This window comes from Falco peregrinus, chromosome 2 (assembly GCF_023634155.1).
Source record: "Falco peregrinus isolate bFalPer1 chromosome 2, bFalPer1.pri, whole genome shotgun sequence".
Taxonomy (NCBI): Eukaryota; Metazoa; Chordata; class Aves; order Falconiformes; family Falconidae; genus Falco; species Falco peregrinus.
The window spans coordinates 4,235,915-4,251,938 of record NC_073722.1 but is presented as its reverse complement, the minus strand read 5'-3'; the positions used below and the strand labels follow the sequence as shown (position 1 = coordinate 4,251,938).

At 43.4% G+C, this 16,024-nt stretch overlaps 2 protein-coding genes across 4 annotated transcripts in view; one reads left to right on the top strand and one right to left on the bottom strand.

Annotated features, from left to right (window-relative positions):
- Nucleotides 1–9,106, bottom strand: part of TRAPPC11 (trafficking protein particle complex subunit 11) — a 29,274-nt gene extending 20,168 nt beyond the window's left edge. Inside the window, exons 1-5 of one of the 2 annotated variants that reach the window (XM_055795127.1) lie at nucleotides 8,626–9,106; nucleotides 7,549–7,718; nucleotides 7,067–7,137; nucleotides 6,132–6,246; nucleotides 642–741 (exon numbers count right to left, since the gene is read on the bottom strand). In XM_055795127.1, the coding sequence (XP_055651102.1) occupies nucleotides 642–741; nucleotides 6,132–6,246; nucleotides 7,067–7,137; nucleotides 7,549–7,718; nucleotides 8,626–8,829 (660 nt within the window). In that variant the 5' untranslated portion in view covers nucleotides 8,830–9,106. The remainder of the gene's footprint in view (nucleotides 1–641; nucleotides 742–6,131; nucleotides 6,247–7,066; nucleotides 7,138–7,548; nucleotides 7,719–8,625) is intronic. The other variant, XM_055795126.1, reaches the window with a different exon arrangement.
- Nucleotides 9,107–9,352: 246 nt separating this feature from the next.
- RWDD4 (RWD domain containing 4) lies at nucleotides 9,353–16,006 on the top strand. Of its 2 annotated transcripts, XM_055795132.1 has the most exons (7): nucleotides 9,355–9,521; nucleotides 9,854–9,934; nucleotides 12,414–12,523; nucleotides 12,634–12,778; nucleotides 13,623–13,737; nucleotides 14,695–14,744; nucleotides 14,912–16,006. In XM_055795132.1, the coding sequence occupies exons 1-7, from the start codon at nucleotides 9,498–9,500 to the stop codon at nucleotides 15,047–15,049; spliced, it is 663 nt and encodes a 220-aa protein (XP_055651107.1). In that variant the 5' UTR covers nucleotides 9,355–9,497; the 3' UTR covers nucleotides 15,050–16,006. The 2 variants fall into 2 exon arrangements, with proteins under 2 accessions (XP_055651108.1, XP_055651107.1); XM_055795133.1 differs by lacking the exon at nucleotides 9,854–9,934 and having other exon boundaries at nucleotides 9,353–9,521.
- Nucleotides 16,007–16,024: the final 18 nt, after the last annotated feature.

The following is a 16,024-nucleotide window of genomic DNA, read 5'->3' as shown; positions in this document are numbered from 1 at the left end:
TGACTATGCAACTGTTTACCCAATAGTACTCTCTGCCACCACGATGCAGCAGCAATCTCTCAACAGATTTAATCTGTTCCAAGCCTTTTACCCTGGAACAGGGGAGAGGCTTTGTAACACCCCAAAGCCTCTACACCAGCAGAATTGATTGTTGGTTCGGAGCTCACCGCTTGGACCCCAGCCTCCAAGAGAGGGAAGCTAGCAATCGCAACAGAACCTTGTGTATCTGAGCGGGTATTAACAATTTAAAAAGCAAAACTCAAAGTTGCACTAGATTTAGCTTTTTAAGTTAAAAATATCTATGGGAAGCACTTCCCAAACTTGTTAAGATACTACATTCAAATAGGTTAAACTATATAGATAAAAAACCCAAAAGTTTTTAGTTAATCTGAGAACTTAATATTTGGGCTGCAGCTCTTCCTCTAAGGAAGATAGGAGAAGACAAAAAGTAAAAACAAGCCCAATCAAAATCAAAGTTTAAGTTGCAGAAAATAAAGCCAAATTTACTTTCTATACCGAGAGAAGGCATCTCAAGTTGGAAGCGGGGAGAACAAAAATGTTTAAGCAACAAACCACCCTTATTTTCATGTTTTAACATGCAATGTAGCTTGCACAGTATGTCAAAAATAGGGGAACATTACCTGATGAGTGGTTTTGTTCAAGAACTCCTTATGAGATTTAACTCTTCGTATTTCTGTATAATAGTAAGTCTGTGCATGCTCGTAGAAAGCATTTTCCAACCTGCAACAAAGTTGCTTATAAGTTCCACTAAGTTTCTCCCACATACAAAGAAATGCTGAAGCTCTTCAGAATAAGTTATTTTTAATTATTTTTGCTTTAGGGCTGGCAAAGTAGCTTGAGGTATTACTGAACTCTTACCACACAGGGTAAGAGCCTGCAGACAAAAACTCATCACACAAAACCTTACACAGGGGCACCACAAAGTAGAACAAGTAGGTTTGAGCGCTTTTTAGATCGATTTCTCATACAACAGTCTCTACATTTAATGTAAGACAGTCTAAGGATAAATTCTGATTTTGCAAGGCAACAGAAAGTAGAGAGGTGCCTCAGTCAACACAAACCAACCTTGCTGAGGCTCCTGGGATAAGTCTGAACAGGTCAAGATCTTACTTGCTGGACTGTGGTGGGAAGAGTGGGAAGGTAAAATTACGAGGGAACAGACTAGGTTTCACCATTCTGTCCCAACATCATCAGCTACCTGGGTTGCACAGGTAAAAGTTGAACTTGCATTTGCAGCATAAATAGCCCAAAGGTAAGTCACAGAGGGAGAACAGAAAGACAAAGAGGCCCAGAACGCTGAATACAGCATGAGGCTGAGGAAGATCCAAGCAGCGTATACCGTATGATCAAATTATAAAGAGTAAAGTCAACTAGAACAAGACCAGAATACAGGAGACTAATACATTCATTAGCACTGACACACACAGGAAAGAAAGGATGAAGTACCATTTCTGTGATTTGGCCAAGAAGAGATCGCTGCAGACTTTGACTAAGGCAGATCTCAACTTGTGTTCTGCTTGCCACACAACAGAGAGGACTGTGACAAAAACAACGGGACAGACCAACGGACAGCAACTTAACTATGAGTTCAGTCACAAAAGGAAGACAAGATCAGTTAAATATACCTATCATACTTATTTTAGTTTTATATTGTGGCTGAGTAAGAAAAGACAAGTCAGTCTAAGGGGTTAAAAAAATTAGTCTCTTTTTTTAATTGAGATTTCATAGTAGTAACTATCAAAAAAAAAAGACTACTAATACCAGAATTTCTGACATTATTATGTGCTCAAACTTATGGTGGTTTTTTTTTTTTAAACGTCATGAAGACCTATTAAGGCCTAATGATATAGCTTTATTTCCACAAACTTGGAAGGCAGTTGCCAGTATTGTATCAAAGCACAGTTATATGCAGTTTGCAAAGGGTTACACTAGTTAACGTGCAGTAAACATTCTCTTTAATACTGAGCAAAATATGAAAAACTAGAAGTAACTATTACTCTATTTTGACCAGTTTTAGTCACTGTTTGTGAGCAGCTTGGATATGACAGCAGCAGCATTAGTTCATGTTGACAACTTTACTGTTTATATAAAAATATGAGGGTGAGAGAAGGAAGAATTAGTCTCTCAGACCATGACTCCTCTCCCCAAACGTACCTGGAAAAATTGTAACTCATTTTAATAAACCATGATTTGCCTTAATTTGAGCCCTTCTTTTTAGATCTACACAAGACTGTCTTCCTTTCCCTGTTCTGTTTTTGAAATGCCTTCACAATTTATTTGAAGCTGTATTCTTTGTAAATATTAAAACAGAAAGCCCAAGAAACTTAAAAAATTACATTTTTAAGTCATTCGCAATCAGATAAATGCCACTTCACATAGAGACACCTATACAGACTGGAAGTAGGGAGAAAAAAAAGCAAAGACCTGCCAATACAGAGTTACACCTAACAAAACATTTGTAGGGAAAATTATTTGGAACCAGCGGGGCCACAATCACTGTAGAGGTAGAAAAACCCACTTTGCCTCTACCTGACCTGAGGAAAGGAAAGTCTTGAGATATCTAATAATGTTTCCTCAAAAGCAACATCTCTGACAGTCACTATTCAGCCTTACAGAGAAAGGGGAGCTGTGTGTAATTCATCAGGTTGCAGAATAACCTGAAGAATTCCAGCAAACAGATAAAATATTCACTGCTGGTCTACAACAAGCGTGCCACATAGCAGTCATCCTAACCTATCAACATCTCCATTAGAATCATTGAATCATTTAGGTTGGACAAGACCTCAGAGATCATAAAATCCAACCATTAACCTAACATTATCAAGTCCACCACTAAACCATGTCCTTAACCATCACATCCACAGGTCTTTTAAATACGTCCAGGGACACTGACTCAACCACTTCCCTGGGCAGCCTGCTCCAATGTTAGACAACTTTCATGAAAGCATTTTTCCCAATATCCAATCTAAACTTCCCCTGGCACAACTTGAGGCCATTTCCTCTTGTCCTATCACTCGTTACTCAGGAGAAAAACCAACGCCCACCTTGCTACAACCTCATTGCAGGTAGCTTGTTGCAGCACTATCAAAACTAGCCAGCTGCAACAAGACTTTTACCATCACATACCAAGTTAACTTCAGTTAACTAAGTAGTTAGCAGGCCTTGCCCCAGCACAGCCACCAATCCCCCACAAGGTCTCAAAAGTCCATCTACTGTCCGTGCCGTTTCTTCATCCTCTCCAGGCCAGCCCACCCTGCTTCTTGCCTCTGCTGCATCCAGATTCTTCCTTCTCCGGGCTCCTCTTCCAGCCAGCCTCTCCTCATTCAGGCCCCCTTCTCCCAGGACTTCTCCTTGTTTCTCCTACATCCAGGGTGCTCTCTCTCTCCCCTCCCTCTGCTTCAAGGTCTCTCTTCATCCAGTGCTCCTCTTCCATACCCCTTAGAGCTATTTAACTACTTAGTAGGAACCAGCCACAGCTGCACATTATCCACATCAGCCAACCCACAGCCGTTTTTTATCAATGTTAATTAACCTGCCTTCATTCCTTTATAATTCCTCTACAGTAGCTGAAGAGTGTGATAAAGTCTCCCCCGAGCCTCCTTTTCTCCAGGCTAAACAACCTCAGTTCCCTCAGCCACTCTCCATATGATTTGTGCTCTAGACATTTCACCAGCTTTGTTGTCCTTCAGACTTGCTCCAGCACCTCAATATCTGTCTTGCAGTGAGGGGCCCAAAACTGAACCCAGGATTTGGTGTGCAGCCTCACCCAGGGCAGAGTACAGGGGGACGATCACTGCCCCAGTCCTGCTGGCCACGCTATTTCAGTTATCAGCCAGGATGCTGTTGGCCTTCTTGGCCACCTGGGCACACTTCTGGCTCACTTTCAGCCAGCTGATGACCAACATCCCCAGGTCCTTTTCTGCCTGGCAGCTTTCCAGCCACCCTCCTCCAAGCCTGTAGTGTTGTGTGGGGTTGTTGTGGCCCAAGCGCAGGACCCAGCACTGAGTCTTTCTGAACTTTATCGAGCTGGCCTCCGCCCATCAATCCACCCTGTCCAGATCCTGCTGTAGAGCTTTCCTACCCGCAAGCAGATCAACATTCCTACCCAGCTTGGTGTCATCTACAAGCTTACTGAGGGGTGTACTCTATCCCCCTGTCAACATCACGGATAAAGATACTACAGAGAACTGGCACCAATACTAAGCCCTGAGGAACATCACTTGTGACCAGACACCAACTGGATTTAACTCCATTCATCATTCCTTGTCAGGCTGGCATCCAGTCAGGGTTTTTTTTTACCCAGCTAAGAGTACACCTGTCCAAACCATGAGCAGCCAGCTTCTCCAGGAAAAAGCTGTGGGAAACTGTGTCAAAGGCTTTACTGAAGTCTAGGTAGACACCATCCACAGCCTTTTGCTCATCCACTAAGTTGGTCACCTTGTCATAGAAAGTGATCAGGTTGGTCAAGCATGACCTGCCTTTCATAAACCCATGCTGCTTGGGCCTGATCACCCAGTTGTCCTGTATGTGTCATGGGATGGCAATCAAGACAATTTGCTGTATAATCTTCCCTGAAACTGAGGTCTGACAGTCCTGAAGTTCCCCAGAGCCTCCTTCCAGCCATCCTTGTAGATGGGCGTCACATTTGCTAACCTCCAGTCAACTAGGACTTCCCCAGTTAACCAGGGCTGCTGATGAATTATGAAGTACCTTAGCTTTTTTCTCATCCTTTGTCACTACGTTTCCCCGCTACATCCAATAAAGGATGGAGAGTCTTCCTTAGCCCTCCTTTTGTTGCTAATGTATTTATAGAAACATTTTTTATTGTCTTTTATGGCAGTGGCCAGTCTGAGTTCTAACTGGGCTTTGGCCCTTCTAATTGCCTCCCTGCATAGCCTCACGACATCCCTGTAGTCCTCCCGAGTTGCCTGCCCCTTCTTCCAAAGGTCATAAACTCTTTCTCTCTAGTTCCAGCCAAAGCTCTCTGTTCAGTCCGGCCAAACGACTTCTCCACCAGCTTGTCTTTCAGCACATGGGGACAGCCTGCTCCTGCACCTTTCACATTTCTTTCTTGAAGGATGTCCAGTCTACCTGCACCCCTTGGCCATTCAGGACTGTCTCCCAAGGGACTCTGTCAACCAGTCTCCTAAACAGGCCAAAGTCTGCCCTCCAGAAGCCCAAGGTGGCAGTTCTGCTGACCCCCACCATTACTTCTCTGAGAATTGAAAGCTATATAATTTTGTGATTGCTATGCCCAGGACTGCCTCCAACCACTTCCCTGTTCACAAAGAGGTCCAGTGGGGTGTCTTCCTTAGCTGGCTTACTCACAGCTGTGCCTGTACATTATCTTCCACAGAATCCAGGAACCTCCTAGACTGCTTCCTCTCTGCTGTATTGTATTTCCAGCAGATACCTGGTAAGCTGAAGTCTCCCATGAGAACAAGGGCTAGTGACTGTGAGACTTCACCAAACTGCTTATAGAATATTTCATCTGCCTCTTCATCCTGGTTGGGTGGCCTAGAACAGACTCCCACCATATCTGCCTTGGCCTTCCCCCGATTCTTACCCATAAACCCAACCATATCACCACCAATATTAAGCTCTTGACAATCAAACCGCTCCCAAACACACAAAGCTACTCGACCAGCTCTCTCCTTCCTTGCCCATCCCTTTTTTTTTTTTTTTACAGCCATCCATTGCAGCACTCCAGTTACACGAGTCATCCCACTGCGTTTCCAGAATAGCAGCTAAGCTACAGTTTTCCTGCTGTACACAACACATCAATACACCTTGTGTTCCTGCTGCTGCATGGATCTCCACCCCCTATTCCCTACTGAGACAGCAGACCGAAGGACCTCACTAGTATCTCGTCCCTCCAACACTGGTGTCCTGCACCCATGCTTATCTCTAGCAAGCCTGGCTTTATCCCTTTCCCCCTTCAAATCTAGCTCAATGAGCCCTGCTAACTCTGTGATCCATTTTCTCCCTTCCAGACAGGTGTACCCCATCTGTTGCCAGCAGGCCTGGTGTCATGGAAACCAACCCATGATCAGCAAACAGAGCAAAACAGTGATTAGCAAAGAGCAAAACAGTGTTTTACAGTCACTTACCTTATAATATAGCCAACAAGATGATCAGTGTGTGGAAGTACAAAGAGGGATTTTCCAGAAAGGTCACAAGCATTACATAAAGCCGCTGCCCTCTCTGATGCAATAACATCTTCACCTAGTGAAGTCAAGGAAAGCACAAGTAAGCAGTATGCAGTGCTGCAACATCAAACTAGCTCTAAAAGACTGACCAATACAAGGTCTGGGAAAATCTAATACAGATTAAGACCACATTCTTTCTTGCTTCTTTTAGAGTACTATGTGCTTCATCCAGCAGAACACATTGCAGAAACATTCTAGGAGTGGCTTAGCTAGCAACAACCTACAAGTATGACAGAAGTTTTTAATCTCTGTCACAGAATTAAATATCCTGTATCTTGAGAAATACAATAGCATCCAGAAAAGACAAACATATATAGCAGGTAGAGGGGAAAAAAAAAGTTTGCCAGACTCTAGAAAGTAGGCAGCTATAACTGAAGCAGAAGCTCTACAGAAACATAAGGTTAAAATCTATGACATTTCACAGCTCCACTTGACTCCAAGATGTTATTGATTAAAACAGAGTTAAACTAAAAAGCTTCTGTAGGCATCAAATACCCTTCCTCTACGTTCTCATTGCATTTACAGCTTTTCTTGATCTCAAGCAAGGTTTAAAATGCAACTTGTTTCAAAGGAGGCATATCATGTGTATTAACACTAGCAAACTATTTTTGATACTGTGTAGACTTAAGAGGAAGAATTTAAGGATTATCAAATGTTCAAGGCCAACTGGCTGGAGCACTCTTTCCATTTGTAAACCTTTCTGCAGCCACAATGCATTTAATGTATGTAGATGACATTAGGTCAAGGACTACAGATAACATGATAAATGATAACTCAGTTGATCAGGCCTTCTGCAAAATGAGATCACCACAACTGTGCACAGACTTTCCTAGTACCTGGAGGTAATGGTGTTTTTTTCTGAATCAAAACCACGGCAACTTTCGTATTTCTTCCCTGCAAACTTTGCCTAAAACAAAAGCAACATAACACAGCATCAAGGTTTCACTTCTTATTTCTGAATTAGAACAAAACGATATTCCAGTCTAGATGGAAACAGTGAAAGAATGTTACATGGTTAAAACACCGAAGAGCAATATGCTGCATCATCTACAGAACACAGTGTTCCTTTTTTTGTTCAGATGGGACAGCTGAGTTTAACAAGCAAAACTTCAGGGGCTGTTTTTACTTAAGTAGCTCTGACAAATAAACCATTAAAAGAAGTTTCTTTGCTGTCAGTTGCACGTTAAAAAGCAAAGTTCAATTTTCCATTAATTTGTGTCTAAGAAAAAAAAATGTATATATTTTAAAATGCAAAAAGGATTCTGCAACTCACACCACTAGCTCGTAGTACATTACGAACCAAGTGAAAAAACTCTACCTGACAATTTCAACTCGAGTAGCACATTCCAACTGCTTCTCTTTCCATTGTGGCTCATCCCAGTCTAGTTCATAGAACACCACCACAAGTGCTGGAACCAAATTCAGGTGTTTGTTCATCCAACCAGTCTTCAGGATTCCTTTTGGAATATACCATTCATAGGACGTCCTCTGAAAATATTGTGGGTATTAAAGCAAGCTACCACATCCATTTACATACAATTATAGCAGGAGAAAGATAATTGCTCCTATCACTCTTGTCACTTGAGGATATGTTTGTCATCTTTCCTTTAACATTCTTTCCCTCAAGCCTTTGCTTCCTATTAAGTCATACCCCTTGTTACCTGGCCTCGGTGCCTGATATCTGAGATAATCAGCATCAAAGAACAGATTCCAGGTAGACTGGAGAAAAGGCTCAAGTCCAGAAGCACACTGCACGCACTTAAAAGAAACATTAGGCTCTGTTTAAAACGGGGCTCTGAAACAGAGCTGGGAGAAACCAGTCTGGATTCTTGTTCTTTGTCAGCATCACAGAATTACTAGTTTTCCAAGGGCTAAACCCATTAACGTTGCTTTTTAGCTGCCACTGCAAGGCAGAAAGCAGAGGAAGAGCGATTCCTTCTGCCACACTTCACTTGAAGGCTTAACGCTTGTTCAGAATATACTGATTTCAAACACCTACCTCCTTCCAGAGCTAAACTCTAGGCTTCATTCAAGCTCAAATTTTACAAGCACACCTTAACGCTGACTAAATGAACACCAAGTGCCTCAAAAAAGTAAACCGTACTGGCTTTCTCTGCTTCTGGCTCATGAGCTAAGGCACCCTGGTTTCCCACGCCTGGCAACACCCCTGGCTTCCCCTCAGCCCTGGCCGTTTTTCTGACTTCACGCTCCCAGGCCCCCTCCAGCAGCGGGGGAAAGGCGGCAGGAGCCCGGCCCAGCGCCGCTCGGCCCAGCCCCTGCTGCGGCCCTTCCCCTCAGGCAGCCGCCGGCTCCCGCCGCGGGGCGGAGGCCTGAAAGCGCCGTGGGGCCGGGCCCGCCGGGCCGGGGAGCAGCCGGGACGCACGCCGCTCGCTACCTTCGTCCTGCACTTGGGGTACTCGTGGTCGCCGGGAAGCACTTTGAAGGAGATGGGGACGCGGTCGGCCCTCCGGTTGGCGCAGAAGGCGTCCCACACGGCCCGGTGCACGGCGTTATACACCACATCCAAGCCGGTGAGGGTGACAAACGCCATGGGCCGGCAGCACAGCTCCACCGGGAAGTCCCACTGCGTCGGGGTCATGCTGCACCCGGGCAGGCGGCCTGCGAGGCGGCAGCGGAGCGGCTCTTAGCGCGGCGCCTTGGCGGCCCAGGCCGGCCGCTCCTACCCGGCCCGCCCCGGCTGCGGGAGCTCCCCGCTGGCCCGCCGGGCGCTGGCACGACGCCGGGCCCGTCCCCCCACAGCGGGGCGCCGCTCACCGCCCCGGGCCAGAGCTCAGCGCCGGGCAGCGTCAGCCGGGAGCGGCCGCAGGTCACGGGAGACGCCGCGGGCTGGGCGAGGGAGGGCCGCCGCCCCAGGAAGCAAGCGGCGGGCATCGGAAGGGCAGCAGAAGCGGCCAATCGGCGCCTCCGCTCCGCCGCCGGGCCAATCAGAGGGGCCCGCACGGAGACGTCACTGGCCAAGGAGCCAGTTAGCTAAAGAAGGGAGCGAGGAGAGACTGGCTGCTCTGGCCAATGGGAAGACAGGGAGGGGGTGACTAGGGGAAGAGGCGACCAATAACAGCGAGCGGCCGGGTGACCCGTGCTGTCCTCAGGGGAGGTGTGTCCGTCGGGCGGGGCCGCTCGGGCCTCCCCGTGCGATAGCGGCTGGGCCGCGCCGCGCCAGCCAGGCCCGCCCAGCCCCGGCGGCGGTGAGGGAGAGGGGGAGGGGGACGGAGAGCTCCGCGCGCTGCCTCCCCCGCAGCGCGCGCCATGGCGGCCAACGAGGACCAGGAGGTGAGTCCTGGGCCCTGCTCACGCGGGGGGAGGGGAGGCCGTGAGGCGCCGCTGCCTGAGGGAGAAACGGACCCAGGGGGCTCCCCCGCAGCGGGCCCGGGGCCGGCAGGGAGCCTCCGTGTGGGGAGCGAGGCCTCGGAGGGGAGGCGGCCCGGGGGCGGGGGGCGGGAGGAAAGAACCGGCCGCTTGGGCGAGCGAGGAGGCGGGGGGAGGGGGGCGGTCAGAGGAGGGCGGGAAACCGGCGGGGCCGTGCCCCTTCGCAAACCCTCCGCGGCTGGGGGCGAGCTCCCTGTGCTGGGATCGGTAACCCCCGTCCCTGCTCTTGGCCACAGATGGAGCTGGAAGCGCTGCGCTCAATCTACGAGGGAGATCTGTGCTTCAGGGAGCTTAGCCCCGTTTCCTTCCAGTACAGGGTAAGGCAAGGCGAAGGGCTGCGAGTCGCTGCAGTGCAGGCTTCGCCTGGAAGTTACTCTGCTGTCTTCTAGTTGACGTACCAGGGTTTTCCTAAAACAAATGGGTGTTTGACGTGCAGTAAAAGCTAGATCCTTAGGCCGTTGTTTCAGGATCTTTGGTACGATGCTGCTCGACAGCACGATGCTTCACGTTTAGGCATCTGCCTCCCAGTGTGGGTTTATTATCCTCTTAGCTAGACATCCTACTTACAGGTCTGTGTACTGCACAACTAGAACTGTCAAGCTGGCTGAAGGAGCCAGCCTGCTGAGAAATACTTAAACTATCTGGTCAGAAATGTCACTTATAGAGATGTTTATATGTAGAGCTTTCAGCCTTCCTTATTGCTCAGTTACAAGGTTCTAGTCTCTTGTGCAGAGGTAGTTGACATGCCTTGTCAACCTGCTAAAGAGAAAATCCACAAAATGTGCGCTGATATGGACAGGAGAGACTTACAGGGAGTGCTGAGCTTGAAGTATGTGATTAGATTCTGGCATGAAATTCTTGCCAGCCTTCCCGAATTTTAAGACCTGGAAGTTCAGAGCATGGACTGAGACAGATCTTCGGACAGCCAAAGAACTTTGCTGATGAAAATTTAGACACCCATGGGACAGAAGGGAGACTTCTGAAAATGTCATATGGCTGTAGTGGGGAGGAAGCATCTAAAATCAGCTTTTTGCGATTTCTCAGATAACTTCAGAATAACATCAGTAATTGTAATGAGGCATAGGCCAATTTAATTAATAGCACTTGAATCCCATCCATGTAAGTGCAGCCTTCCTTCACTGATCGGAGCATTCTTAGTAAATTTAAGTTCCTCAAAAAGAGTGAATGTGACATGCCTACAAGCCTACAGTGTATCATTCTACATTTTACTAGCTTTGGTCATTGCTGATTTTTATAAGGCAAAAAATAATTGTCAAAAGTTAGGGTAACTCAATTTAAGTACTGTAAAACTTAGTGTCAGATAAAGGCAATAATAAATCATTCCCATGAAGAAGAATTTGTATTATGAGAAGGCGTAATGCAGGTAAGTGCATGAGAAGGTAGAAAGAATTTGTATGCCACTTCGCTAAGCCTCGTGTCTCTCACGTCTCACATACAGAACACAGCTGTTTTGTGATCAGCGTACTATGAAATTGAGATCAAACAAAGATTTTTCAAATACTGAGGAAATGTAGCAGCACCTTTTAAAGTGAGGCTACCCAATTTTTACGGTTGCACTGACAAGGAGGAGCACGGTCATGTAGCTTTCTGTATGGATTTGCCTAGAGTGCAGGCAGTGCTTTCCTGAGAGAACTCCGCACCACCAGTTCTCCTCTTGGTAGCAGGGGGAAGTGGAATGCAACACTGTAGACGACATCTTGAAAAATGTTGCAGATTCTATTGCACCTCTGAAACAGATGCTTCTCAATGTCAGTGAGTCCACTCTGCTGAAAAAGACACTGTAAATAAAAAAGCACCAACTTTTTTTCTTTTATTTTTCCTTTTCTAATTTTGAAGTACAGTAGCTTTACCATCATTAGAACTTTTCTTCTGGCTACACTTCATTCCACGTAATTTGATGAATCCGGATTATAACTATTCTGAAATGAGGGAAATGTGAGAGAATTTTCAGGTGGTTCTAGAATACAGATTTAACCAGCTTTGTTGTGCTAGTCTTCCAAATCCTTGTGGGTGGGAAACAGTTATTTCTGTTTGTACAGTATGCCTTTGGTAATACCTATACTCGTTTTAATTTTTAAAAAAATATTTGGGTTTTGTTTATTTTAACATAATTATAAGGACTTTATATGTAATTGGGGTTCACTGAATTGATGTGCATGATCATTTATATTAAAATCTGCCTTTTTTAAATCTTATGATTTTTTTATACTGTCCCATGCTACTGACTTCTTAAATCTTTTACTACTCATGCTTACTTATAGTGAAATAAAATATCTGTAGGGCTGACACATAAATATTGAAATTCTTATCTGTTATTTTGCTATCTTAGGTCACTGGTTTATCATCATCTTTATTTCAACACTGTCTTGTGTTTTGTTTTCATATTGCTCTGAGCATGGTTGGGGGTGGGGGGGAAGAAGCCTTCACCTTTTCTCTTCTCATATATGGTTGTGTAATATTTGGCTTGTAGGTGCTACAAAGTAGCTTTTAAAACCAAGCAATTAAAAAAAATCCAAAAACATAAAGACAGCTTTGAATGTTCCTGCTGCTTTTCCTAGGGTGAAAACTGCAGGGTAGAGGTTAATATTGATGTGAGAAATGTAATACTTTTTCTAGATAACAGCTTTATTTTCTAATGGATAATTTTATGAAAATAGTTGTTATCTTCAGGAGTCTGGATAGTCTTAAAGAAGCAAAAGACTTGCATATTGGCATTGTAATCCTTGATAAGTGACTGGAAACTGTTGATTTGTAAAGTTTTTCTTTTCACTTCAGATAGGTGAAAGTGGAGATCCCAAAGCCTTTCTAATAGAAGTTTCTTGGCCAGAAACATATCCACAAACAGCACCAGTCATATCGATGGATGCGTTCTTCAACAACACAATGTAAGCTCTTACGACAGCTTCGCTCCCTAGCCTCGTATGTGTTGGCTTTTCAGTTAACAAGCTTTTCTTCATCTGTCTAGATTATAGTTGAGTTTTATGATTTCTTTTAGATCTTCAGCTATTAAGCAAAGTATATTGGATAAGTTAATGGTAGAAGTTGAAGCGAATCTTGGAACTGCTATGACATACACACTTTTTGAATATGCCAAAGATAATAAAGAGGTGTTCATGGAAAATCAGCCTGTAAACACTGTGGTAAGTAGATAGAACCATAGAATATCTCAAGTTGGAAGGCACCCGGTAAGGATCATTGAGTCCAATTCCCTGCTTGATAAATTCAGATTTTAATCTCTTGCTTTTATAACTGAAAAAAAATTATTACAACTCTAAATACTTCATAGCTCTGTCTTTATGTTGTTAATGAGTATATTGGGTATACACATGTTAGTAGCTAAACAGTGACACACAGAGCATAATGCCACAATGCTCTGCGGTTGTAGTTGTTACATTTAATTGTTATTTTGCTGTTATACCAAAATGTTGGTGGGCTGCATTCTGTCCCACTGAATAAAATAAAAGTTGAGACTTGGAGCAGAAGCAAAACTAATGAGAACTGAAACAGATTAAAGGCATCTGGGGGTTGTGGGGGGTGGCAAATTACTGCAACCTTGCTGGGATGCAATGGATTGCATAAGTGCACCTCCAGGGTCTTGAATGAGTCAGGCTGGGTCTCTTTGTGGCTTCTTGTTGTGTAAGGAAGTTATTGGCCATTGTGGTGCTGCAATTTGCCAAATTTGGAATGGTTTCCATGTTTGGTAAGTCTGAATCCCTTCTGACTAAATCACACTCCGTGATTAAGTTTAAAAAGTGTTAAGAGGTGCCCTTTGCAACTCTGAAAGGGAATAATCCCAGTCTTCAACACATGCTGTTTTAAAACTACAGTCATGACTATATGTTGATTAAAAGCTGCAGACTGCTTGGCAGCACTGCTTCTTTCTGACAGTCAGGATACTTCAGTATGTCGGGTTCAGTAATCACACAGAGAGGTGTCTGTGAAACTAATATGCAAAATATTAACAACCATTTTTATCCTTGTCAGACTTCAGTAAGCAATAGTATTGCAACTGGAACTCCTGATGCACCAGCAAGTAAGAAAAAAGATAAAAAGGAGCAGTTATCCAAAACCCAGAAACGAAAACTAGCTGATAAAACAGGTTTGTGTTTTGTTTGAGCAGTATGAGAATCCAGATTTTATCGCAGTGACATCTTGCTGAAGTCAGAATCCGTGGTCATTTGGTTATAAGATTAACTGTGGTCTCTGTTTTGCTTGTTTTAGATGAATTATTCTTCCCTGAGATGTTAGTTCTGGTCAAAGCAACTTTCTATAGAGTATGGATTTCAAGATGTCATTGCTTTTGTTTTATTTTTTTATTTCAATTTGTAACAAAAGTGAAATTTTGAAAAAATACTTGTGGGAGGAGAACATTTGGAACTTCCAAAAAGTCACTTTCAGCAAAAGACATGGATTGTTGATGAACCCTCGTAAATAATTCACGTTATTAAATACTTTCATTTAGAAATTACATATTTGGTTTGGAACTGAAAATAAAACATTTAATTTAGTTTGTATCCTAAAAATCGAGGTGCTTCTGCAAATACTTTATGCTTTCAATGAAATGGTAGGGTTTTGATTGAAAAGCATTCAATATTTTAGCTGATCCTACTGATGACTTTTATGTGTTCAACCTTAATTTTTAATAATGATCTGGATAATGCTATCCTATTGCAGCAATAAGTTGTACCCTGTGATAGTCATTTCGGCATATCATTCACCTAACCTAATGTATAATTGGCAGATTAAATCTTGTATGTATGAAGGAAAAGATGTGCAAAATTCTGTTCTCGGACAGAGTGCATTGTTGCTGGTCAGCCCAGCTTGTGTTGGAGTTGCCCTCTAAATTAAATGTCAGATGGACTGAGCTGTTTTTATTTCAACAGAATTATTTTGAAGAACAAGAGGTGTTTAAGACATTAATATCTGGTTTTGTCGTCATGGCTTTGTAGTGGAAAAAATAAGGTTTTGAATCATTAGATTTGTGTGTTGATTTTAGAAGAAAGATAAAGATCCCCCTTAGCATGTGTGTTGAAAACAAAACTTTCTTATTCTGCAGATAAGAAAGGGGAGCTTCCACGAGGATGGAACTGGGTAGACGTAATTAAGGTAACAGGACTGTATTATATGCGGTATTATGAAATTCCTGCATATGTACATTAAAAATAATTTGTACTTATATCTGAAGAAAACTAATCTGATGTTTTTTCTTGGTTTTCTTCCTAACTTTGTTTGGATTTGACTGTGGTGACTGATTCATTTCTGTGTGCATCTAGCATGTAAGTATTTTCAAGTTACCTTTTATTTTAATGTTGAAAAGATTTGCAAGAAATAGTATGAAACGTTGCTCATTTGGGATTCATATTTACATATTTCTCAAATGCTTAGTGTGGAGTACTAGAGTCAGACTTTGATTCCTCTTTGTTGGTTTAGTATTTCTTTTTTATTTATTGAGCAATTAAATTTTCATTTTACGATGAGAGGGCTTTGCTAGCTAAATGCACTGCAAATATTCTGTCTTCATATGGCAACACGATGTAAAATAAAGTTAGTGGTGCTGCCACGTTTTGGAGGGCAATGGATGAGTAAGCAGAAAAAGGGAGCTATCCCAAGTGGGAGCTCCTTCCAGTCTCCTACAAGCCAGATCATTCTTGGTCACAGCTCCTCCAGTGAATAATTATTTTCTGCTTGCTCCCTCAGCATTGTTCTTCCACCCTCTTGTCTTTTCTGATTCAGTGGAAATTAGTATAGCTGCTTGACAATTTTGAAAGCAAACTATTTTATTTTATGCAACTATGAGTAATTTTTGGTGTAAGATTAGCACCATTTCCAATTGTTAAATAAGAGCAAGTAAATTATGATGGTGGGTTTTGGCAGAGTCCTTCTGAGTTAAAAGTGGCTATTTGTAGTGGATGTCTTTTATTCCAGACAGATTTCGCAATCATGTGCACTACATTTAGTAATTATAAACTTAGTTTTAAAAAGTGAGAAATAGTAAGTTAATGTCTCATTTTGTATTGTGTAAATTTCTATATGGAATTCTCTCAGAGATCTGTGAAGATAACTTGTTCCATTCTTCATCTTTTTTATTTTGGAGAGCTGGTGACAGAGTCTTCAGATTAAATAGAAATGGTACCCTGAGGTTTTTCTGGGGAGTGGGGGTGGTGTTTTTTTTAAAATCAACTTCCACGTTCAGGAAATAAGTTCATTTAGTGTTTAAGCTTAAGAAATAATTTTTGATGCTTTTCAGTCTCCTGGTACAGTAGTGCAATCAGTCTGTTTTATTAATTAAGTATACATATGCTCTATGTAAGATGGAGATAATGTTGTTCTTGTTTCCTAATAAATGGAATGGCAGTCTAAACTTTGAATACTTTCTTTTTGTGTCT

Bases quoted from the DNA above. Each gene is read 5' to 3' on its own strand.
- RWDD4 (XM_055795132.1), top strand. From the start codon at position 9,498: ATGGCGGCCAACGAGGACCAGGAG. The intron at 9,522-9,853 runs GTGAGTCCTGGG...TCTTGGCCACAG, and splicing joins CGGCCAACGAGGACCAGGAG to ATGGAGCTGGAAGCGCTGCG. The intron at 9,935-12,413 runs GTAAGGCAAGGC...TTTTCACTTCAG, and splicing joins CCGTTTCCTTCCAGTACAGG to ATAGGTGAAAGTGGAGATCC.